The sequence below is a fragment of the Aulostomus chinensis genome, chromosome 23 (assembly GCF_037954235.1).
Source record: "Aulostomus chinensis isolate RoL2024-O1b breed Wild chromosome 23, RoL_Achi_v1.0, whole genome shotgun sequence".
NCBI lineage: Eukaryota > Metazoa > Chordata > Actinopteri > Syngnathiformes > Aulostomidae > Aulostomus > Aulostomus chinensis.
In genome coordinates, this window is record NC_141342.1 from 20,631,324 (window position 1) to 20,656,562 (window position 25,239).

The 25,239-nt window shown below is 51.3% G+C and overlaps 1 protein-coding gene across 5 annotated transcripts in view; it reads right to left on the minus strand.

Moving 5' to 3' along the window:
• Positions 1–23,515, minus strand: part of grid1b (glutamate receptor, ionotropic, delta 1b) — a 381,406-nt gene extending 357,891 nt beyond the window's left edge. For 2 of the 5 annotated variants that reach the window (XM_086194877.1, XM_086194876.1), the window contains exons 1-2: positions 22,566–23,515; positions 9,255–9,410 (exon numbers count right to left, since the gene is read on the minus strand). In XM_086194877.1, coding sequence (XP_086051003.1) covers positions 9,255–9,410; positions 22,566–22,647 — 238 coding nt within the window. In that variant the 5' untranslated portion in view covers positions 22,648–23,515. Of the gene's footprint in view, positions 1–9,254; positions 9,411–9,493; positions 9,646–10,175; positions 11,081–22,565 lie in introns of those variants that run through there. The other 3 variants (XM_086194882.1, XM_086194881.1, XM_086194879.1) reach the window with 3 other exon arrangements.
• Between the last annotated feature and the right edge of the window lie 1,724 nt (positions 23,516–25,239).

Genomic DNA, 25,239 nt, shown 5'->3' on the forward strand with positions numbered 1-25,239 from the left:
CATGTGAACGTCCCCCGAGGGAAGAGCGGAGAATTCGAGTGAAGCGACTTGCGGACCTCAGCTCCTCTCAGGGTCTCTGCGCGCGCCGTCATAAATGTCAGCCGTCGTAAACGCGGGACCCTCCCTCACAAGCAGGAATGATCTACAAGCAGGTCCAAGACCTCTGATTTCAAAACTGTTAAATGAGTTGCACATCCAGGTTTTATATTTGTGAACGCCCACGACGTTCACGCCACATAAAGTCCTCTTGAAATGATGCCAAAATGTTTGCTGACAACAAATCAGACGTTTCATCACTGCAGATCATCGCAGGCGTTCATATTCCTGTCATATCACGGTTCCCATTAGCATTTTTATTACAATATTAAAAGGAGTCAAATAAATCAAAGGCCCAGTGTGAAGGGGAACCAGACTGTAACTGCTTTGGGAGACGGAGCGGCGATTCCCAACAAGCCCGGTTCAACTTGATATATTTCAAGAGGTTTTGAATGGAAATGATCAATAACTGCTCCGTTCACAACAACACGCTAACAGACGGTGGCCGTTTCCACAGCGATGACACGCTTGCACGGAAAGTGACGGACGGCAGTGGCTCGCCCACAGCGGTTGCACTCACTCCAATCCCAAACACGTCAAACATGCCGACCTAAAACGCAAGTATCGGGCATCACTGCGGCGACAGAGAAGAGTCCAGAGATTTACCAGGTTAGCCTCCACTTCCCTACGGCAGCATCGAGAGGAGCGGCCGAGGCCTCGAACACAAAGACTAAACACCGTTTCTTTGTCAGGTTCAGTTGCCACGTTTCAATAAAATGGGAATTCTTAGTGTGCGAGTGACGACGTTTAAAACTGCCTGGTGACTCAGTAAAGAGATGGATGACAGAAGCTCAGGAGCGCTGCAGCGACCTTTAAACCAGCTGAAGTGGAACCTGAAGTGGCTCGGACACAGTCACATGAACTTGGATCACTAGTGCAGTGCATGTGCGCGTGCGTGCGTGTGTGTGTGTGTGCGTGTGTGTGTGCATGTTCACTATGCGTGTGCATGTTCAGTATGTGTGTGCATGTTCAGTATGCGTGTGCACGGCGAGTAGGGAAGCCTGCGCTGGAGCTCAGCCGGAGGCTTTGTCTCCGTGTCCTTGTGGATATCTTTCATCCTTCCTTATCTTCCTCTCCATTTTTTCATATTTTTCACCGCCATACGAGACGGTAGAGGAACCCGACGCCCGTCTTTCTGGGCTTCTTCCCTCTGCATGAATTAACTCTTCCACTGCCTGCTTCACTTTAAAAAGTTTCTCTCTCCACACACTCAGAAACTCCAGGTGTATGAATAATGAATGTAAAAAAGAGAAAATGTGAAAAGACAGAATGGAGCCCTTTTTTTTGACAAAAACAACCCTTCTTCAATCACACGCTCTTTTGTTTACGCGACAGAAGACTGTCATTTGAACCATTCAAAGCTGAAGCGGCGTCCGCCTGGATACGCTGACCAACACACAGCCTCTTCACAGCGAAGCGGCGAATGTCAGTCAATGCAACTGCAGCAGCAGGTCGAGAACGCAGTCACACCCCAAGAACAGACCTGCACTGCTGCTCCACGTGGTAACGCGGTGCAAACCTCCCTGCTAGCGACAAACTCTCACACTTTATCTGAGGCCTCAATCTGAAGCAGCAGCGACCTGGAGGTTAGTGATTCAAGCTTGTGAGCAAAACTTTGGCCGTTCAACCCCGGCGCAGCAGATAAATCACGCTGAGGAAGTGAAGAGTCAAGACACTTAATCGTCTGTACTCCGAAACCTGCCAGCGGGTCTTAAAAGCAGGTTTTGTCTTTCAAATTGCCACGGTTACACCGGTCATCCCAGCCAAGAAGCACGAACGCGGAGCGAATCGCCAGATTTTGTTTTTGCTCACTTTGATCTGACAATCATCAACGTTTCCATCAGGAAAAATAAGCAAATCTGAGCTTTTAATGTTGGTGTAGCATTGCTTAAAAAAACAGCTTTCAAAAGGTTGGTGACAAAAATATGGCGTTTCCACTCCGCAAATGTATGACATCGTGATGGAGGGGGGGGTTTGCCTCAACAACCGCAGGAAGTAAAAACCTGAACATGCGTCTTGTTTACGGAGGCCGTGTTGAGGAGCAGGAGTTGAATATGTCGTTTACATGTATGTCTCTTCAAAAAAGGCGTGAAGACTTCAATTCCAATGTTCAGCTTGTATCACCATCCACTTAATACACACACACACACACACACACACACACACACACACACACACAATAAACCCAGACGTCTGTCAATCAGTGACTAAACGTTCCAGCAAATGTTCATTCAACAACATTTTTTGAAGAACAGTAGACGCTGACGGATGTGATTAGAAGTTTTCCCATCACAGTCTCTCTGGAGATCAGAGGGAAGGTGGGGGGGGGGGGGGGGCAGCAAAAATCAAAGTCAGGACAAGCAAAGATCAGAGAGTCCAGGGGCTGATGAGATTAGCAGCATCAAAGCCAGAACAAAGCCCACTACTTCTTTCAATTTTTGGATCGGCGTTCATTGTGAGAACACGATGAAACGGAGGTGAGTGGCTGCTGAGAGTTTGACATGAAAACTTCCTTCAGGTCTGGGAACATCTGAGGGGAACGCGCCTGACGCCCTTCACCAGGAGCAGGCGGTCCGTGGTACCACACCACTGCTCCGTTTACCGTGGACAGAAATTCCTGCAACGCATCAGCTGGAGGGAGCAGCTGAGGCGGGCGCGCATCCAGGGAGGTGCACCAGCACGTCAATGTGGGGCAGCCCTCAGCTCAGGCGAAAAAACAAATGTTGGGCTGAAGTCTAAAAGCAACTGATGCGCGTGCACACTCACACACACACACACACACACACACACACTTGATCCTGATCAGTCTGGCTGCAGTGGGGCAGGTGAGGCCAACGTGTCTGTCGGGACTCAACAGCAGGAAGTGTCACTCAAATTCAGTCTAACACACTCACACTCTCACACACACACTCACACACTCACACACACACACACACAAACACTCACACTACAATTCTGCTGTCATCCTCTTAGACAAAATCTGAGATAAGAGCTAAAAAAATGATCGCAAATTTAATCATCTCTGCTCATGCTACAGTGTGTGTGTGTGTGTGTGTGTGTGTGTGTGTGCACATGTGTGTGTGTGAAACAGTGTGTTTGTGTCCCCTTATGAAATCACCGCCGGCCGGCCGGCCAGCACCGGCCGGCCTCTTCCTGCGGTTTGTTTTGCGTCACTGTGACATTTAAAAGGGCCCCTGACGAACATTCATTATTAAAATGTGACTTTGCATTTATTGGCGATATGCAGGACCGTTTTAATTAAATAACTCATCAGCAAGCTGCTGAGGACAGGAAGACACAGGAATCACAGATTAAATGCCCTCAAAGCACAAGTTAATATTCAGAGAGAAAGTTGTACTTGTGTGGGTGTCAAATGTTTATGCTCCACATTATTGATAAATCATGCATCTCTATGGAAACCGTCGGAGCCGTTTCTCCAGCTCAGGGATGTCCTCCCACACCAATAAATCTCAGAGACGAACACCAACTCTTTATGATTTGTAGGAGAAAAACTGAAGAATACAGGGTCAATGTTTGTATCCGTCTCTAAGCAGCTGAGACGTAAAGTCTGACTGAGGGCGAGTTAGCTTAGCACAATGAATGGTAGTGGATGGCAAGTGTTAGCGTACCTCCATTAAAAAGGCCATCAATTAAACTCCGCTCCAAAACGGCCTCTGCTTGCATTGATAGAACCGGCTTGAGTGAAATATTCAAATTCGGGAGGTGCTGTGGTTTCAGAACCAGAAACGTGGGTGGGACTACTTTCCTGTCTGGGCGCAGTGATTTGACGCAGCTCCTCAAGACGCCGGCAAACGCAGCAGAACGTCGACGCTGCTCCTGATCGCGGCTGAAGAGGAGGATCCTGATCCATTTGATGACTTCGAAAAAGAGGCCTGCTAACACTTCCCATCCACTACCATTCATTGTGCTAGGCTAACTAGCAGCTGAAGAATACAGCACAGAGGAAAGAAGCGTCTCTGTCTTCTTCTAAGGGCATTTCCCCGTCATTTGACACGGTCCCTTTAACATCTGAATGTACTTCGGTGCCTTAAATATCTTAATCATCGTGTAATTCTCTGCCAGTGTCTGAACGCTGCCGCTTTAATAAACCTGCTCTGCTTTCTTTCCACAACAAAGATCCCTTTTGTCATAACAGCGGCTGCTCTTCCAGATAGCTTCTCCTCTGCTGACAGATACGCAGCACTCAAACGCCACCGACAAACCCTCCGCTGAAGCCTGGAGAGGAGAATCTCACCGAAACCATCTGTCAAACAATCCGCTCGGATTACAAGCCTGGAGTTTGCAACAAAGGGGCCAAGACAGCGAGCGGTTCCTCCAGCAGCGCTAATCCCTCCGCACGCATCAGCCGGATCCTCAATAAAGACATCGGACGGTACCAGTTGGTGTAGAGTCCCTGACCCCTCGGCTCTGTCGTTTGGATATAATGTGATGAACGCTTTAACACTGTTGGCTAATTCTTTAATTGCAGTTTTCAACTGAAACAAATTAGGCTTAATTGTGGTATTATGATCCCGTCCAGCTCAGTTCAATTACGGCGTAATTAGAGGAGAAATGAGTCGACGGCGATCTTCATCCTCACTTGATGCTCAGCGTCACTTCCTCCATTTATATCTGTCAAATCTCTCCTTTGCCTTCCCTTGCGCTTCGTCATTTATTCAGACGTTCAAAATTTTGCTCTTCCGGCCTTTTTTTAAAAAATCATGTTTGTTTGTCGGCACGGTAACGTGACTGTGGCGTGACACGGAGGTTCACTGTGAGGAAAACACACGTGTGATGTAGAACATGTCAGCAGATCAGAGGTCAGACTCACTGATGAAACTAATACATGCTCAAACACACACACACACGCGCGCACACACACGACCCACCCCATAGCTTTAATCTACTGCAGGCCGAACTGTAAACAGAGTGTGTGGACAGAGGATCATGGGAGCTCTGGGAAAGGTCAGCAGGTAAGAAACCAGCAGCTGGGTCATTACCAGGACACACACACACACACACACACACACACAACCACCTGGTGCTAACCAGTTAGCATCAGTCGTAGTGAGTCTCCAGTGTGAAGGCTGAGAGTTCAAGCACAGAGGAAACCGCTTGATCTCATTCTCCGGGTCACCAGCTGGAGACTGCAACCATGGGGGGGTGTAAATGGAGTGGTAGGCAGCAGCCCCGGCGATACTGCTGATGCTGCACTGATCCGCTCTGTTACTAGAAAATGCAGAGACTCACAGTTTCAGCTGCTTCCCTCAGGGAGGCGGAGGACAGTCTCCCTGAAACAATTAGAGTTAAAAATAAAAACCCTCTTTTATCTTTCAGCAGAAACTTCAAGTAAAGGCAGTGACATCATGGCTTGGGTGGATAAAGGGGCGGGGCCTCAATTACGATGGACAGTAAAGAAAGCACTGAATTCCTCAGCCTCCAGGCATGAAGGAGACACCAGTGTGCTGCTCTGCAGGCCACACAGGGGACGTGAGGAAGGATACGAGCCCTCTGAGCTCTGATTTAACCCTCCGTTAACTTGGAGGGGATTAAACCTCTCAGTGTCACTGCAGGATGAAATTAAGACACTGAAGAGTCATTTTGCAGGGTTCTGAAGGTCAAAAATAAACGTACCTACACTTTCGCAGCTGATTCTCCTGCGGGACAATGTGTTTGAGGGGGTTTACACCAGCATCCGTGTCTGCCGGTCCTCTCACACACCACAAACCAACAGCCTTTTATTAAGGTGTGATCCGCCTCCTACTTTAACCTTGGGTGTCCTTGACTAAAGGGAAGTGGGCGTGGCTTTGTTGGAGCCTGCTCTCGCTGTCACTGGTGATCAACGGTGCAAGACACCGCTGGAGGTTTAGTTACAGGCGTCGGCAGCACATACCTGCAGCCTTTACAGCTGGTGTGTGTGTGTGTGTGTGTGTGTGTGCAGACATGACAAGTCTGACTTTTAAAAAGTAGGACTGCTGCAAACACACACACACACACGTGTTCACTGTAATTAAAAAGCATGGGAACACAAATACCTCCATTAATGTTAATGGGCTTTGCTGTGCTGCCACGTGTGTGTGTGTGTGTGTGTGTGTGTGTGTGTGTGAGTGAGATTGCTCTCTTGTCTCCAGTTCGTGTTATCGAAAGTTAATTTTCATCTGAATGACTCACTGCCATGAGCTCTCCAACTTTCAGCTAAATGCCATTTTATTCACAGTTTTTGCATTTAAACGCTCCGTCCTCTTAATATCAGAATTAGCAGGACTGTGAACGAGTGCGACGCGAGTGCGTGTTGGCGGGAGTCGTGACCGTGGGAGTCGGCACTGAAAAGCCTCCATTTACTCTCTCGAATCACAGAGGAATTCTCCTTCTGGCTGCAGGTTGGGAAACTTTGTTCCGTGTAATTGTGGTTTAGCAGGTGATCTGGGATGAAGCTGCTCACTCGTGTCCTCCAGAGACTCAGACAAGAGGCTGATTTGTGTAATTTGTTGAGGAGGTTTTTTTTTAACATTTATTCTCAGGATGAATTGAGCTCCTCACAACATTTCTCACAGGGGCTCCATTTATCTCAGCGGCGGCGGCGATGGTCGCCCCCGAGGTCATCAACCGCAGACTCAAAGGTCTTTACGTCCTTGTTTCGGTCGTTTGCTGCCACATTCGTTTGTCTGCGGGTGGGAAAAAATCAGCTTCATGAGTTTATGAAAATGGAATTCAAAGCCTCAGCCCAAGTTTCTTTGGTTACAAAACCGGCGCCAAAGCGAAGCTACAGCAGTTCTCCAGACCTCAACAGAGGAATTTACTCTCTCGCTCCGGTGAATAACAATAAAATTAAGCTGTCAGGCCTCTAAAACAACACCGACCAGCATTCAGAGCACCTCCGCCATGAGAGGAGGCTGACTGACCCGGTGCTGTTGCCATGGAGACGTCCTGCCACCACCTCACCGGCAGACACACGGCTAACCAGCTAGCTCCCCTCCTGCGTCCCCCTGCGGGCCGCGGGGACATTTCTGGAGTTCCGGTCGACCACACAAACGTAATCACAGTGACGGTTTGTGTTGTGGAGGCTTTGACTGCTGCTGACGAGCCTCCAGCAGTAAATAACCAATTATTTCTGGAGCTCCAGCGTTTGATTAGTGGCAGGACGGCCGCATCATCCCAGCTCGCCATCTGGTTCCACGCCACCTTGAGTGACTTTAACTATCCGGGAGGACAAACGCCGATGTCATGACATGACCCTCAGCTTTTTGCGGTTTTTCAAACTTGAACTCCACAGGAACTTCCTGCCAAGGCAAGGAGCTCCGTAATCTGTTACCCTGACGACGGCCGGCAAACACGGAGCAGAACTCCGGCCCTCAATCTTGATCAGCCTCCTGATCCGTTCACGCGACACAGCGCCACCTTGGCAGTCTCCATTTTGGCTTTTAAAATATTTCAATTAAAAGTAATTTTGGTTAAAAAAAAAAAAAGTGCTGCTAAATAAAAAATGCACAGAAATATCAGCCAACGCACCCGGAGAGGACAGCAAGTAGCAGCATCTGCCACCATCTTTGTTTTGTAAAACTGCTCGTGACAACAGGTTGCGTCTGCTAAGCGGCGGTATCGAGTCACAAGTGAGCTCAGAGGCTCGATCGACTGCATCATCGTTTCTTTAATCAAGCGGCTACTGAGACATTTAGGTTAGCGCTCTCTCCCAATGATGGAACCACCGGCAGAGATGCTAACTGTAGCCGCCTGGTTGCTAGAAGAATCACTCGTCCGCACTCCTGACCATCCCTCATCGGTCTCACGCGGCCTACAGAGGCGTGTTTGGGTTCACGCCGGAGGTAAACACTCAGACGTGAGCAAACACACGCAAGGTGTGAGAACACCACTTCCTGCAGACCTGCTCCTGCTGGGCTCCTAGCTGGACGCCTCCTGCTCTCATACAGTAGGTCGACGCCTGCAACCCCACCTACAGGAGCAGCAGTGGTACTACAACACCTGCAGTACTCCTACCACATTAGTGCTCTACTCCTTCTGAGGAGAATACTCATGGACTCCATGCAATCAAGTGACGCTACAGAAAAGCAACTACAAACATTAAGCAACAACGTTAGCTCGTCGCTCACGGTAACAAGCACTTCCTGCTTTACACATTCTCACCGAATATGAAACAAAATGTTGCAATCAGACATCAAAACAAGAGAAAACGCAGGTTTAACAACACCAAAATGACATCTTCAGTATTAAACTGGAGCGCGCAGACACACACACACACACACACACACGCACGTACACACACGTCATCATTAGCAGTAAACATCTTCATTTGTGCAGTCTTAATCAGTTCTGCCACCAAGAAATCAAGCAGTCATCATCATCATCACTTCTCTTCATTATCACCATGGCGATCATTGTTATCGCTCTCTCTCTCTCTCTCACACACACACACACACACACACACAATCATCTTTCCCGATCAATATCAGTCACATGCTCCACCCCGACACCATCGTCATTGTCTGGAGGGAAATATCACGGCGTAATCTTCATCATCAACATCATCACCACTAGCGCGCGCGCACACACACACACACACACACACACACACACACACACACACACACCATCAGATTAGCTGGTCTCAAAGCTGAGAGAGCCTCTTTGTTGGTGATTATGTGGAACATTGGAGCCGAGTGGCCCGACTCAGTGCTTCCCCCTGGCTTCCTCTACATGGACGACAGCAGGGCAGATGAGAGAGAGGAGGAGGAAGAGGTGGGGGTGGAAGAGGAGGAGGAGGAGGAGGAGGAAGAGGTGGGGGTAGAAGAGGAGGAGGAGGTGGAGGTGGAAGAGGAGGAGGAGGACAAAGACAACACAATAAGACAGAGGGAAAGAAAGGAAAAGCTCTGTGGCTCAGCTTCAAAGATCCAAAGAGCCCGAGCAGCAGCAATGAGGGTGAGACCCAGGGCACTGGCCAGGAGGACACCCCCCCCTCACTAGGAGGACACCCCCCCCCCCCCCCCACCGGGAGGACACCCCCCCCCCTCACCGGGAGGACACCCCCTCACCAGGAGGACACCTCAGCACCAGATACAATCAGCAACATCTCAGCATAAACACACACACGCACGCACGCGCACGCACGCACACACACACACACAAGCTCCAGGCCTCCCTACCTTCCTGCACGGCCTGGAAGGGGTTGTTGGGCTCGATGAGTTTGATGGAGTGCGTGATCTTCTCGCTCTGCAGGATGTCGTCGCTCAGACTGAGGTCAGACACGGCGAGCTGGAACACCTCGTCATCTCGCACGGCGTTCTCCTCGAATATCGCACCTGCAAGCAGAGGGAGGACATCCACCCCGTCACTCTGAGTCCTGCTGCTCCCACAGATGAAGAAAACACAAAACAAAATTCACCCCAACAAAGTTCTTCAAATGAACCCAGATCATCGTTTCAGGGGCAGAAACGTGGAACCAGGCAGGAACCACCAGAACCTTCAACCCTAAACTGTCTCACAATCACAGGACCACATGAACCCACTGGAACCTGCAAGATAGTGGAACCTCGAAGGACAAACAGAGGGCAGGGAGGGAGGAGCCTCAAGTAGGCCTGAACACCGACAGGTGGACAGGGAGCAGACTGATTGGTCAGGAGGAGGGGGCACAGGTGAGCACTCAGAAAAGGAGGGAAAACTCACAGGAAGTGGGGCGAATGATGTCACTTCCTCTGAACCATCTTTTTATTTTATTCTCAAAAATTAGTTTTCAAAGCCACTAAAACAGCAAAGCAAATAAATCACTTTGTTATATTTAATTATGTTAGGAGGGATTTTCATTCAATTGTTCATTCGTACTAATTGACCTTGAATTTCACACCAAAATGACAAAGTTTAATTTGATATTCACAAATTTAGGAATGTTTTGACCGTATATGATGACATAATCTGGTCACGCATGAGTTAATTTGCTTTTCAAAGGTTGAATCTGACGGACAGAAATCACTGTCAAGCTGGAATACACGTTTCTTTACGTTGTCAGGGATTAAATGTTCAATAAATCAAGCTGACTAATAAATACAGACGAAGCCTCGAGGTCAAACCTTCAGAATGTAGATCCGAATGAGCCCGGAGGGTTCGGTTCCTCCACTGATGAGATGATTTCTGGCTTTAGTGGATGAGAAGGAGGGGGGGGGGAGACCTTGGAGCCAAAAACATGTTTTTAATCATATTTTGCCGAATAAATACAGACAACAAATCGATGCAGAACTCCTGGTGGAGGAAGAAACGAACAGGGAAACGCCTGGCGGTCGGGGTCACGTGACCTCAGGCGTCATCACACGCCTTCTTATTATTCTGAAGGAACCTGCAAATTAAACACAGAGGGTTCAAAAGTCATCTGCCGTCTTTGCAGTCCTGATGGCGGCGCTGCAGCAACCCTCTTCGACCTCAAACCTCGAACCTGCAGCGGCCGTCCTGCTGGCCGCAGCGATCCTCATGGCTCTGCAGCGCGGCTGCAAGGGTTCCACCGGTGAGCGTGCGTCCCGACCGATGGACCGACAGACAAGCTGGCCAACTGGTCAGTTTGATGAATGGAACCGTCAGATTCTGCTCAGCCAATTAGCCACGCGTGATTAGCGGCACCTCGCCCACTGGTGAGAATTCAATTCGGGGCCCGCGCTCGTTCGGCTCAGCGAGTTTGCAGATGAGATCCGCTCGGCGCCGGAATCCTCGCCGTGGAGAGGAGGACTTCCTGGCGGGCCGGCAGGACAGGGCGCCGTCTGCTTCCCGCGTTTGATCAATCAATCATCCAGCGTTGAAAGTACAATCAGGCCGGCGCTTTCAATTAACAATGAATCTTGTAGCAGCCGTCAGACATGATGAAGGAGCCGGTGGGAGTTTTTATTTCATTGCAGCAGCCGACTGGGGAGCTTCAAACATCAACAGCTTTAATTAATAATGAGACCAGGCTGGAACGTAGACGTGTCTACAGCTGGAGGAAGGTTCTCCCCCATGATCCGCGTGTACCCCCACCCCCACCACCCTGGTTGGACGTCTCTGAATCTGATTTCTGTCCACTGGAGGTTGATGGAGTTGCTCTGTTTTAGCCGGCGGCGGTGTTAGCGGTGGGAGACGTCGAGGGTTTCAAGAAGTCAGAAATATAGAAGAATCTGTATTTCTGAATAAAGGGAACATAAATGAGGCCCGGCGCTCCGCTGCCAAGGTTCTGCTTGACTACATCGGCTGCCGGAGTCGGAGCTTTCAGCTCGGTTCATTCTCAGCTGCTGAGAAACCTCACGGATGTCTGTCCAGATTATAATCCAGCCGACGGGACGCAGGGACGCAATTAAATGTTTGCTGACTTCTTTTTAGTAAAAAATAAAAGTGATGACTGTCATGATGTCATCGTTTGAGACACACGAGAGAAAGGAGCCTCAGTGAGTCCAGGAGGAGACGCGAGTCAAACAAATAAAAGCACTGAAATCATGTGATACAACACAAAAGTAACTATGATGAGGAAAACGTTTCAATTCCCTCCAGACACTCTCATGTTCTGTGGCCTTGACCTTTGACCCCCACTGTTTTAGTCAGTCAAGGCTGACTACTGATCTGAGGACAGATGTGGGCGCCCGGGCGTCTTCTGTTCCCAGCCTGTTGAAGTCGCTACAACTTCTTCCGGCACGTCTGGATTGTTTGTGCAGTACTAGAATACTAGAACCTCCTCTGGGTACTACTGAGTACTCAAGCCTCACGGCGGCTCCGCCTCCCTCCGCGGCCGATGACTCAGAGCTGCAGTCTGATCTGAAGAGTCTTTGTATTCCAGGGGTCCTGGAGGATCGTCTTCATTCGCCGAGACGCCGGTGGAAGGTCCTGAATCACCGGCGTTCCTGACGTGAATTCTGAATTCCACACCTCCAGCGGCGTATTCGACCTGGAGGTCCGCTTGCTGCCAAACATCTGAGCTTCTCTGCACAGTCAAACGAACCCGTCAGCGGTGAAGATGACGAGTCGACGTCACGCTCATGGAAAGTGCCGTCGCCGCTAAGTTTGCTGTCTTTGTGTCGCCTCGACTCTTGAAAAGTCTTCAAACGTTGAAAAATGATTCAACGGAACAAATAAATGTGAGTCGGAAGCTGCGTTCCTGAAGCAGCCGCATCACACCTCCTCCAGGCGAAGCCGCATCACACCTCCTCCAGACGAAGCCGCATCACACCTCCTCCAGGCGAAGCCGCATCACACCTCCTCCAGACGAAGCCGCATCACGCCGCGACGCACCTCCTCCAGACGAAGCCGCATCACACCGCGACGCACCTCCTCCAGATGAAGCCGCATCACACCGCGACGCACCTCCTTCAGACGAAGCCGCATCACATCTCCTCCAGATGAAGCCGCATCACACCGCGACGCACCTCCTTCAGACGAAGCCGCATCACACCTCCTCCAGATGAAGCCGCATCACACCGCGACGCACCTCCTTCAGACGAAGCCGCATCACACCTCCTCCAGACGAAGCCGCATCACGCCGCGCCACGGTCGGTCACCCGGGAGAAAACATTCATTTCTGGATCATTTTAAAAAACCAAATCCAAGTATGCTTCTGTTTTTATCCAGAAAAACACAAGTTTTACCTTTAAAAAGTGACAGTTTTGTGATTCTTCAAAACTTTGTGGTCAATTCTTCTCACAACTGTTGGTTATCGACCTAAAAGATCAAAGCACCATGAAATAAAGATCAAGGGGATTTATTTTTTTAAATTCAGGCGACGTGAAACTTCTTCGCAGCTCCCAAACTTTTCCTTTTTGAGGTAAAAACGACTGTTTGAGTTTCAGGAGGACGTAAAATCTGAGTTTAAGAGGCGGAGCAAAAGCCTGAAACAGCACAAATGTTATGGAAAAATAAATGGGAGCTGAAGAGGAGGAGGAGAAACGGCTGTAATTGTAGTCGTTTCCCTGCAGCACATCTTTGTTGTGAGTACTTGTGTGTACTCCAGTACATGCAGTAATCTTTACTCCACGCCGAGTGAGGGAGCTTCTTCATTCTCTCCCTCGGTGTTCCTCAGCCAGACTCGGCTGCTCTCATCACTTTGGTTCTTTCTTATTCAGACGTGAAAATTAAAAATACGCTCAGGCGTCAAATGAATGTTGAAAGGGTTTGTTTGTAAGACTCCTAACTGCCATTAAAGTCTCAGTCCTGACGAGTGCCTGAACAAATCTTACGTCCACGACCCGGGGGAGGGGCGGACGAGCTCGTTGACGCAAACACGTCGTTATTTTGTTTAGAAGATAAAATGCGGCGGGAATACGATGAGCAGTTGATTTGTGGCGTGATTTGAAATCCTGAGATGTCTTTCATGTTTTGGCCATGGCACCGGCGACAGAGGAACAGCTACGGTACCGGCTGGCGGAGTTCCAGCACCATGGACAAAGGAACAGCTGCGGTACCTGCTGACTGAGTTCCAGCACCATGGACAGAGGAACAGCTACGGTACCGGCTGGCGGAGTTCCAGCACCATGGACAGAGGAACAGCTACGGTACCGGCTGGCGGAGTTCCAGCACCATGGACAGAGGAACAGCTACGGTACCGGCTGACTGAGTTCCAGCACCATGGACAAAGGAACAGCTGCGGTACCTGCTGACTGAGTTCCAGCACCATGGACAGAGGAACAGCTGCGGTACCTGCTGACTGAGTTCCAGCACCATGGACAAAGGAACAGCTGCGGTACCTGCTGACTGAGTTCCAGCACCATGGACAGAGGAACAGCTACGGTACCGGCTGACTGAGTTCCAGCACCATGGACAGAGGAACAGCTACGGTACCGGCTGACTGAGTTCCAGCACCATGGACAGCGCCGCACCAGCAGCCGCTGCTTCTCCTCAGTGTGACTCCACTCAGTGGATGTGAAAAACTGAGCTCGTTGATCACAAGAGTTAATGAAGGTTCTTGAGTGCCGACCGCCACCGGACCAACGCTCAGCCCCTCTGGCCCAGAGAGGGAAGCGCTCACGTCCTCTCAGGGACAAATCGGATTTTATTCCATCTTCTGTCAGATCTCCGATCCCTCGTCCCAAGGACAGATTTATCCCACTGAGAGAGTGTGTGTGTGTGTGTGTGTGTGTGTGTGTGTGTGTGTGTGTGTGTGAGGGGGGGGGGTTGTCTTAAAGGCACAGCTCACCCCAAAATCGAAAATTCAGCGATTATTGACTGCCCCTCGTGCTGACGGAAGGTCGGGTGAAGTTTTTACTCCATGGAACCCTGCCGGAGCTCAGCGGGAGGAGGCATCGCAGCAGTCGTCCAGGCAGCTGACGTGAACGGAGACGAACCTTCAAACGTTAAAATAATTCACGATAAAACGATGCAATGCCTCCATTCTGCTGGTGCGGCGCCACCTGGACTGGCGCGACGAACGCCTCTGACGCCATGTTTCTAAGTTTCTGAGGCAAAACACAACGGTTGTGATTAGGTGTTCGGTTGATTACTGTGAAACTCCAGCAGTGTTTTATGGAATAGAAACTTCAACCGACCCCACCCCACCCCATCAGCAGGACCGGGGGGGGGGTTTAGTGACTGGACACGAGTCTGCGACGCTGCTCCTTTGAATGTTCAGAGGAAGCTCCTGCTTCTACGGTACCACAACGTATGTCGGCGCCTTTAAATGATTAATTTCATTAATTATCCCAGTCGAGCCGGCAAGACATTGAGGGGAGGCCCCCCCCCCACGCACCCATCCATGTACTTGTCATCAACACAAACAGCCAATTGCATCCCAGCCACTCAAGCATCTGCACCTCCAGCCTCCCTCGGCCTCATACAGGAAAATCCATTCCTGTTAGAGGATTAATCGCCAGCAACACAAGAGGTGCCGTTTATCATTTAAGCTGCTCATGAGGCAAGTACGTGGAAGGTAGAAGCGAGGGGGGGCTAAAACACATGTAGGAGACGGGGGGGGGGTGTTACATTCAAGGACTCACACTTGTATTTACACTTGTCAGTGATACTGGAAGCGTTTCCTTCCCCAGGATGACGCAGGCCAGATCATTAACGTCTGAAGACTTCACGCCGCTCGGCCGACTCGGTGGAGAAACCGCGGTTTAGAAAGATCCGTGAGATGTTTGTGGAATATTGGATGAATAAATGCTCTATAATTCCCCAAATATCTTTGTGGTTATGTGGAAATGTCGTTGTCTCTCTGTGTGATTTGTTCTGCGTTCCCATTTCCACTCCTGGCGTGTAGCGAATGAACGCACACTGAAGGGGCGTCGTCATCTGCTAGTCAGCAGCCATACTCAAGCGCTAATTTCTGCTTCTCTTCCTGCAGGTTGCCGTGTCAAGCGCAGAGGAACGCTAGCCAGCCGCTCACCACCAAGCGTGAGAACGTCTCACCTGGAACTCCCTGCACCAGCAGGAGAAGCAAAGCTTTTCCAGCACATTTGAGACGTCGAGACGCAGACACAAACCCGGAACAAGAGATCAAAAATCCAAATGAAGGCTTTTGCTGGCAGCGAGTCGGCTGCCAGTCTGCAGATTTGTCTGGAGAAAAAGGGGTTGTTTTGACAAAAATGACCAAAGTTCAAGAGCTCACAAAAACAGATTCTGTTAATCTGGAACAAATGTTTTTGCGAACGCTAACCGGCAGCTTTTTTTCACAACAGACTTCTGCTACACAGAGAAGAAGCAGGTGTTTCTGCGCCACGTCTCCGACGACCAAGGAGGAAGTTTGGAGGTCGACTTGACGTCTTCAGTCTCTCCTCTGGTGTCAAAACTGCGTGTTTCCAGGGGAACGTCGGGAGGTTTTCACTGAGAGACTCCGGTGAACAGATCCAGACGTGAGCGACTGGTTTCCGTAACCGTGAGTTTGTGGGTCATGACGCTGCGCAGGCGTGTGAGGTCGACGGCCCTTAAATGAAGCAGAAAACTCAAACTGCGTGGACACGAGTGGCTTTAGAAGGCAGCAGTGACATCAGAGCGCGTGAGTGACACACGTGGTTGACTATCGGCAGGATAAACGTGAATGCTGAGTTCCTCCAGTCGGGTCATTTGTGAGGGCCTCCATGAAATCAGTCCGCCACTCCGGGCCTGTTGAGGCAGAATGACTTTAACTGATCCGGAGTCATACGAGATTTAAAATGTGAAATGAATACGCTTTAAAACGACAAGATTTATAACATCTGGGATTTACGACGACATTTCCCCCGCGTCCAAAAGAAGCTGGGGGCCAATGGATGAGAGCGGCCGGCTATTATCATGATTAAACACCCAAACAAGTCGTGATTCAGCCGGGGACCGACGCAGGACCGAGCCGCTGCATCCGATTCCTTCCAGAGGAGAACAAAATGTCCACGCCGTGAGTCATCAGCGGAGCCGACAGCAGAAGCGGACGCCGCCTGGAGGTGGACGCCGCCAGTCCTACCATGAGCACCCGCAAGGGATGCGAACGCACCCCCCCCCCCCAGCTCGTTCTCTGGCTGTCAGACAGCCAATAACCATCAGCCACCCGGCTAATGCAAATGAAATGTGCATCTGCTGAGGCTGCCGACACTTGCAGCCACTTTGGCACAAAAACCAGTGATTTACAAGACTCATTCTTCCCTGCAAGTAATGAGGCTCTTATTAATATTCACCCACTGCAGCTGCTGGATGCTGCCGGCAGCCCGGAGATGTACACGACGCAGAACCTGAGAAGAACCTGCCAAAGCCGGCAGCACGGTGCCGCCAAGGAGGCTCGCTACCCTCCAGTCCCAGCAGGCTGAGCCCTCTGTCCTCCAGTTTGAAGTACTACTTCACCAGATAAGTGTATTCTAACAAGTATCCTGAGCTCAAAAAGATGATTTTCCCCCATGCATCACTTCTTTGTGACTCAGGAATGCACAAAGCAGCAGCCACTTATATTTAGCTCTCGGTTAGCTGGCGGCTAACAAAGGCTAAACTATCCAAACACATCCCTTGACAAACTCTCCTGGTCGGTGGTGGTACAATCCGTGCGTTCCTTCACCAGCTGCATGAGCAACAATCCACAAACCCTGCAGGGTAAAACCTGATGCTGCACTGGAGTTTTTAAACTGTGAACTTTAGCTGTTGTTAGCCATCAGTTGTTGTTAGCATCAAGCTACATGTATGTGCCTGGCTCTTCTGGATCATCTGGCTAGTTTTTAGCCTCAAACAACTCTTTTCCATACATAACATTTTTTTAATTAGCATTTTCTTTTATCATCCCTCCAGTTGGACAACCAGTGGCAGGCATTAGAGGCTGATATGAGCCAATCAATCAATCAATATTGATCCGGCTCACAGAAGTACACTGACGCTACACTTTCAGCTTTAACAGAGAACAAAACGATCGGAGACTGGAAGTTACATTCTCCTCACCTGCGAAACCAAAACTTCCCGTTAGCAGCTATTAGCAGCTATTAGCAGCTATTAGCAGCTATTAGCAGCTATTAGCAGAATTAGCGTTTTCTAAATCTATGAAATGGGGAGAATTTTTTGTCTTTTTCTTTTTCAAATTTCAAAAATGTTTTCTGTTTTGACAATAAAGACACCAAAGTAGCTCGTTTAGCCTGTGAGGCTTCAGCGGGATTAAATCTATGATGTCATTTCCTGGGGTGGAGTCAAGCGTCCTTGAGTAAGAAACTGAACACTCATTGCTCCTGTTGAGCCGGTCGCCGCCGTGGACGCAGATATTTTCGTGCGTGCGTGCATGCTTGCGTGCATGCGTGTGAGTGTGTGAGTGAGTGTGTGTGAGTGTGAGTGTGTGTGAGTGTGAGTGTGTGTGAGTGTGAGTGTGTGTAATGTAAAAGGGCTCAGTGTAAGAGCTGCAGTATAAATGCAGTCCATTTATGATCCATTTCCATTAAACCGACCGCCAGAACATTCTAGGTGATGACCCCCCCCCCCCCCCCCCCCCAAATATTCCTGTCTCATATTACGGCCACAAAAACGGAGGAGCTGGTGGAGGTGAGGGAGCTGGAGGAGGTGGGGAAGGTGGGGGAGGTGGGGAAGGTGGGGGAGGTGGGGAAGGTGGGGGAGCTGCAGCATTAGGAGCTTAACTACATAAACCCATTCTACCTGCCCCCTCAGTTACCTGCTCCTGGCGCCGGGCCTCATCGGCGCTCGTGGGCTTGTGACACCGGGTCACGCCGGCACATTCAGATGAACAAAGACTAAAAGCAAGCACACACGCAGAAGAAACGCAAAACAAACACTGAGAGGCTTTTAGAGGCTTTAGGAAGCGACGAGGAAGGAGGGAGATGGCGGCTTAACAAAAGAGGAGGCGGGGAATGAAGTGGCGAGCATGAGGTGGGAAAACATTGTCGGCTGTAAAGTTTCGTTCTGAACTCACACGCGCGTTCGCCTGCATGGTTGCATAAACACCACGATGAGCAGAGAGGAGGAGACCCGAGGACGAGGACCGAAACCTGCCCCCGCAGACGACCTGCCATGAGTCACCGCCACCGCCACCCACATAGTAATGGTGGCGGGGATGCTTACGCCTCACCTGAATGCCTCAGCTGTCAACGCCATACACATCAACACCTGACACTTAAACGCCTCACCTGAACGCCTCACATGTCAACTACTCAAGCAAGGGATCAAGCCTGCGGTGGCAACTGAGCTGCTTCCGGCCGTTACACATCTGAGGCAACAACCCTCAAACAGACGTCTGGGCCGCAGCCCAACACCGGTGTCAGTGGGGGGTCCTGATCCCCGTGTGAGGAAACCCGCCTTCGCCGTCGCGCTCAGACAGAAGCATCAGTCCCACGTCATCTTCCTGCCATGAATAAATGTCAGCACAAAACGCAGGCGCTTGGCGGCGCCACCATCAAAATATCAGTATCACCGGCATCTTTGAGAAACCTGTGATTGGTCCCACCTTCCCTCCCTCTACCCACACACTCCGGTCTCTCTCTCTCTCTCTCTCTCTCTCTCTCTCTCTCCACCTGTTTGTCAGGCTGAATCTGAAGTGACTCTTCCTGTAGCGTCTGAATGCCCCCACAGGGTCAAACACTCTGCTACACGCCACAAATATTCAATCCAGCCAATGCAGCAGTATGTTGAGCTGTCCATACCTGTGTGTGTGTGTGTGTGTGTGTGTGTGAGAGTGTGTGTGTGTGTGTGTGTGTGTGTGTGCGCGCGCGCAGGTGGCAGGGTAAATGGCCTGGCCGAGCCGTCACTAAGACAGCACGGGAAGCCGTTCTCGTTGTCCCTTAACTGGGTGAGTTTATCTTATTTAGCGGCGGGCGAGCGGCGGCTGCAGCGGCGGCTGCAGCTGCGGCGGCCGTGCCAGACTCGCCAGATTGGATTCTTGCAGTCACAGCTCGTCTCTCCGCGACTCGGTGATGAATAAGCAAAGCGCGGCTCGACACCAGCGCCCTAAATCATGCTGCCGGCTGCCTGGCTCATGGGGTGCGGTAATTCCTCCTCCTCAGCCTCCTTATGAAAAGTGACTTGCGTGGTGCAGGAGGCGTTTAGAGGATTTAAAACCTGGACAACAGCCTTTTTGGGGGCCGGGGGGGGGGGGGGGGGGCTCATCCCAGGTGCTCCTGGAAGGCCTTCAACCTCCTCACCATCCTGGACTGCCAGAGGAGCAGGAACCTCAGCCATTCACACACTCAAGAACATTCCTTCATTCACAGGAACCTGGACTCTTCAGGATCTTAGCTCCTGGGTATTTTTTACTTCATTTGAATGTGAGCCCAGTAGAACGCAGCGCTAATTAGTAATTCATCCACATTCAAGTAAGGTGTGACAAAAAGACGCTCTGATTCGAGAACCTGCCCAGACCCTGGCTGTTAGGCTCCGGACGGCACCGATTCACAAAGACTTTCATAAAACTCAACCCGAAATTTCTGCTGATCGGAACTTGGCGTCGCGCCGCGTTGACACGTCAGTCCGAGTTAGACTGTCAGTTTGTTCAATGACGGGTTGTCTGGACGTAGTCAGCAACCACAGATCAGCTGCTGCCGCGAGGAGGAGCAGGAGTACCTGAACCTGAACTCATCTGTTCAGTTCTAGGGTTAGGGTTAACCCCTAACCCCATTAAGTGCCACTTCACCCAACCACCAACCGGAACCTCCGCTCCAGGCGTGCACAGCTACTGGAGGGCAACCCTGCGAGCGCCCAGTGACACCAGAGCAGCAGCCGTCAGCTGGCGTGAGGAGCACACAGGGGCTTCGGCCTCCAACAGGAAGTTGTGACAACACGGGAGGAGCCCCGACAGTCCCAAATAAACCCTTTAGCGCCTGATGTGCTTGCTAACTTCCTCAAGTATAGATGAGTGACAGGTGGCCTCACCTCTGAGGACCTGGTCCAGACTGCTGCAGGGCTCCAGTTGCCCCCATCTCACACAGCAAGCATGGGTGTTTGCGGTGCTAGCCTAGCCCCCCGCTGAAGCTAGCGCCGCTAGACTCAAGGGTCTGAGTGTGTTAGAGTTCCAGATTACAACTCTTCAAACGGGCTTGTAAACACAACACACACTTGAAGTCATAGAAACTCTCGGACTGGAAAAAATCCCCGTGATTTCACCCAAAAACAACCAGAACTTCCTCATCACAGCCTGCAACCTTCGGTTCTGCTGTGCTGCGATGAAACGCCTGCAGAACTCCTTTGAGTTTCAAAGGCCACAACTCGCCAAAGTCCCTCTGCGGCGGCGCTGTAGAGCGAGGAGGACCGGGGGTTTCCTCCGCGCCGGAGGCACTTGAAGGCACCAGCAGGTTCAGCCTTGTGGAAGCTGATCCAGGTCGTGTCTTTGACCCAACCAACCACAGAGGGGACCGCACTCCCAGACCGCGCCACGCCGGAAGACACCAAACCGGAGATTTCCAAACAAAAGTCAACTGTGCAAGAACGCCAACAGCTCCCAAGATTCCTGCCGCTGGTGATAAAAGATAATCAATGAAAAGCGTCCAGCGCCTGCAGGTGTGGCCATAAAAAACAAAAATAAAGTGGATCATCAAAATCCAGTCAAGGTAGAAAAAAGTGCTGACATCTGCTTCCCTCAGCAGGAGGGAGGAACGGCACGTGAAGGTTAAAAAAAAAAAAAGATTTGTGGATTGGATGGTAAATTTGGATCAATAATAATTGAAAATACATTTCTGTTCCTGACACACACACACACACACACACACACACACACACACACACACACACACACACACACACACACACAACCCTCTGGGTCTTTGGCAGGGACTGATAAAGTCTTTAAATGAATTTTACAGGTAAAAACTCACTGCAGCAACATCAGTTTGTTGCTCTAAATCCGTCTGAACACTCGTCAGGGTGCTCACTCTCCCCGGGGGGGCGGTGACGTATCCCAGCCCGTCACGCGCGTACAGCAGGACCCAGAGAACGCGGATCTGCTGCTGGCTCCTCAGGTGGAGTTGGAGTGAGTGAAGATCAGACGGCAGGCAGACGGACAGGAGCGGGCCGACCACTCAGGGTCACCTGATCCCTCATTGTGCTGGCTGAACCCTCCTCCTGAGATCCGGGATGGCCCGCCTCCACGCTCCGAGCTGCAGCAGAGATCTGAAATGCCCCCCCCCCCCCCATGCTCCTCCGGGCTGGAGCCCCACTACCACCACCACCGCCGCCCCTGCCGCCGCCTACAGGCTGGAGTGGAGCTGCTGAGTGGAACTAACCGAGGAGGTGAGCATCAGTGTGAGTGGAAAGTGACTCTAATCGCAGTGGAATCAAGTCATGCAAGAAAATACAAGAAAAAGAAGGAGGAGGAGTGGAGGAGGAGGAGGAGTGGAGGAGGAGGAGAAGAAGTGGTGGTGCTCAGCTTGTGGTTCGGCTGACAACAGTCAGCGTTTGTCCCCTTTGTCGTCGCTTCCTCGCCGGAGCTGATTAACATTTCACTCACGTCCAATTCAAAGTTCAGGCTTATAGATGAGGGGAGGCGAGGGAGGGAGAGAGGGCGAGGGAGAGGGAGAGAGAGAGGGAGAGAGGGAGGGAGGGAGAGGGAGGGAGGCGGATGGATGGATGAATAAAACCCTCCAAACACCCACGTCGGGCCAGTCGCTCCTGGCAGCCGCGCAGGGTTTTATTCTGCGTGTGAATGTGAAAATGCATCGACGTGAGCTGTGAAGCAGAATGTGTGTGTGTGTGTGTGTGTGTGTGTGTGTGTGTGTGTGTGTGTGGTGTGTGTGTGTGTGTGTGTGTTGGGGGGGTTAGAAAGAGATGATGGTGTGGCGCAACACTTTGCAGGCACTTCTACAGTAGCAGAGTCTGTGCTGCGTGCGTCGGAGCCTGGGTGCAACAGCTCCCGCTCCTCCTCAGGACTCGGATCAGAATGAAAGTCGTGCATGAGGACAGGTCGCCCCCCCCCCCCTCCTTCCTTCTCTAGCCTTGTGAATCAGTGTTTGCAGGGAAAACTCTCATAATTCCATTGTAACTCCTCCTGTCACTGATGCTCCTTCAGTGCTCTTGAAGCTTCCCTGCATGCACCCCCCCCCACCCCCATGAATAAATAAATAAATAAAGCAGAGGTGTCTTACCAATGTGAATGATGGAGTCTGCGCTCACTGTGTTGCATTGCAATATCCACAGAGAATTCAACAACAACATCAGCATTTCCATCTCCAGCTCGAGCCACAGAGGCGCATCCGCCGACCCGCCTGGCTGGTTCCGGTCTGGTTCTCCAGCAGCAGCGAGCAAATCCAGAACCTGGTGCGTAAAAGCGGCACCAGCAGCGGCGGCGGCGGCGGCGCTGAACAGATTCAGCCGCGAACAGAAGCAGATCCAAACAGTGCCGGTGCCGCAGGAAGGAGGAGGCTGAAGCTTCCAGAGGCTCCGGGGAGAGGAGGAGCAGCAACCCGGGTCAGTGAGGAGGGAAGCGTGGAGGCTGAGAGGAGACACCCGGGGTTTGTAGCAGAGATCCGCGGGACGAGCAGCTCTGACTCTCCACCTCTGAGTCTGAGACACAACACACTGCAAACTGCGGAGGAGGAGGAGGAGGAGGAGGGATGCTCTCTCTCTCTTTCTCTCTCGTTTTTCCCTTACCCACGTGACTGCAGAGCCTCTATCTACGGTCTCTGGAAGCCCGACCGGAGAAAAAGAGAGGCGATGGACGGTGATGGAGAGACTTGGAGGGATGGAGGGACCCTGATGGAGGGATGGAGGAAGGATGGAGGAGAGCCGGCGCACGGGTAGTTCCAGAGGAGAGGGACGCAGCGGCTGGCGCGCCCCTGGACGGACACGCGCTCTCTCTCTAACAGGAGGAGGACGGAGCGGGAGGGTCGCCGGTGCTGGTGATGAACTTGCGACAGTCCGAGTCCACCGTTTAGACAGCGAGGGACCCGCCTCACCGGCGGCAGCAACCCGCGGCGAGCTCGCGTCTCCACGCGTAAAAGCACCGTTTTTCTCCTCCTGGTGGACGGGGAAGATCTCGACCCGAGGAGGAGCAGCGGGAGCAGGAGGAGATGCTACGAGATGAGTGAGAACCGGATCAAGGAACCACGCGCCTGGCAGCTCGGAGGGGCGCGCGTGCAGGAGCCGCCGTGACTCCGCTCAGACCCGCACCGGTCCCGCGTCCAGCGGCTTTGGCGTCGCTCTGTGCGTAAAATGGAGGATTCGAACCGAAACCAGGAGAAGAAAAACCTGCCGGAAAAGCGGCGGGACGGCGAGCTGTGACGGGGAGGTCGCTGGTCTCTCCGCATGAAAGGGGGACTCGGAGGGAGTCCGGGCTCGTGTCCCGGTCCAGGAGGAGCAGCAGCAGCAGGAGGAGGAGACTCTTACTCCGCCGCCGGTGAGATCTTCATCTTCCCGCTGCTTCACCTCACGAGCTTTTGATGAAGTTGCCCGCCTGAATATCGCATGTGACGTCACTGACTTTTTTTTTTTAACCGCGTTGTTGTTCCAGGTTCCAGGATGGTTGTGAGCCCGCAGGAGGATACGGAGGTTACTGGACTTGACCTTACAATTAAAGGATATTTCTTGCGATTGTTGTGACTCAGAAATGTCTTTTAATTGTTCGGTTACGTCCAGTTCGGCTAAAAGGCTCCAGGAAGCAGCGCCACGCGCCAGGAGGCTCGGAAACCGACCGATGCTCGAGTATCGGCCGATACAGACTCCGATATTAGGATGTGAAAAAAGAAAAATCAATATATTAGGTGATATTGAGTATTGGTTGTAGAACCAGTTGTGGAATGTTATTGCACACGTATGACAAACAACACGCTGTTGCTATTTGGTTTTTCTTCCCTCAGGAACTCACACCTGCGTGTTTCAGTCCAGGTGATACGAACTCCTGGAAAAACAGGTTCAGCTTCAGCTTTTCTCTCCCAGCAGCACCTGAATGCAGCACATTCCAACCCGGCAGTCGAACCAGACGTCAGTCATCGTATCAGGATCGATGATAACTGGTTGGAAAATCTGTGTGTAAGATTTTAATATTCATTCTCGTTGCACTGTTTGTGGATCGTACGGAACGCGTGACCCGTCACGGCTGCGTTCTCTCCGGGTTTACAGAAGTGGAACTACGGCGGCCCAGAAGGTACCTGATCCCTCCAGACATCACTTCTGGTTCTCGTGTTCCTCAGTTGCTCATCAACAGCTGTTTGATGGATGAAATCAATGAAAGTCATAGAAGAAAGTCGGATGAAGACGCTGCAGGATGCGTTCAGGCATTCCAGTAAACCCCAGTTCCTTTCTGTCACAGAGGAATAAAAGAAAAGTGTGCAGGAGTGTGGAGGTGTGGTTTCTGGCCGGCTGCCACCTGAAAAGACTCGTTACTACGGCCCAATTAAAGCCTGATGCTGCTAATTTTTGCGTGTTGTTACATCTTCTCCTGCTCGCCGCCTCCAGCTCCTCCAGTAAACAAGTGTTTAATGAAATTACTGGAAAACTCCACAACACACAAGTTGTAGTGCGAGTGTGTGTGTGTGTGTGTGTGTGTGTCTGTGTGAGAGAGAGAGAGAGAGAGGAGCAGCAGAGTCTCCAGAACTCTGCAGCTGAGAGTGTTTATGAACCCATGAAGCGCCGCTGTGATGTCACCAACACCAGCTGACCCACCTAAACACCTCAGACACAGACACACACACTCATCGTATCAACCTTGGTTAACGCATCAGCAGCAACAGCTGTGTGACATCATCAAACGTCCTCATCAATCACACTCCTGTTGTGCCAGGAGAGTCTAATCAGCATCATCATCCTCAGTCCCGTCGCCGC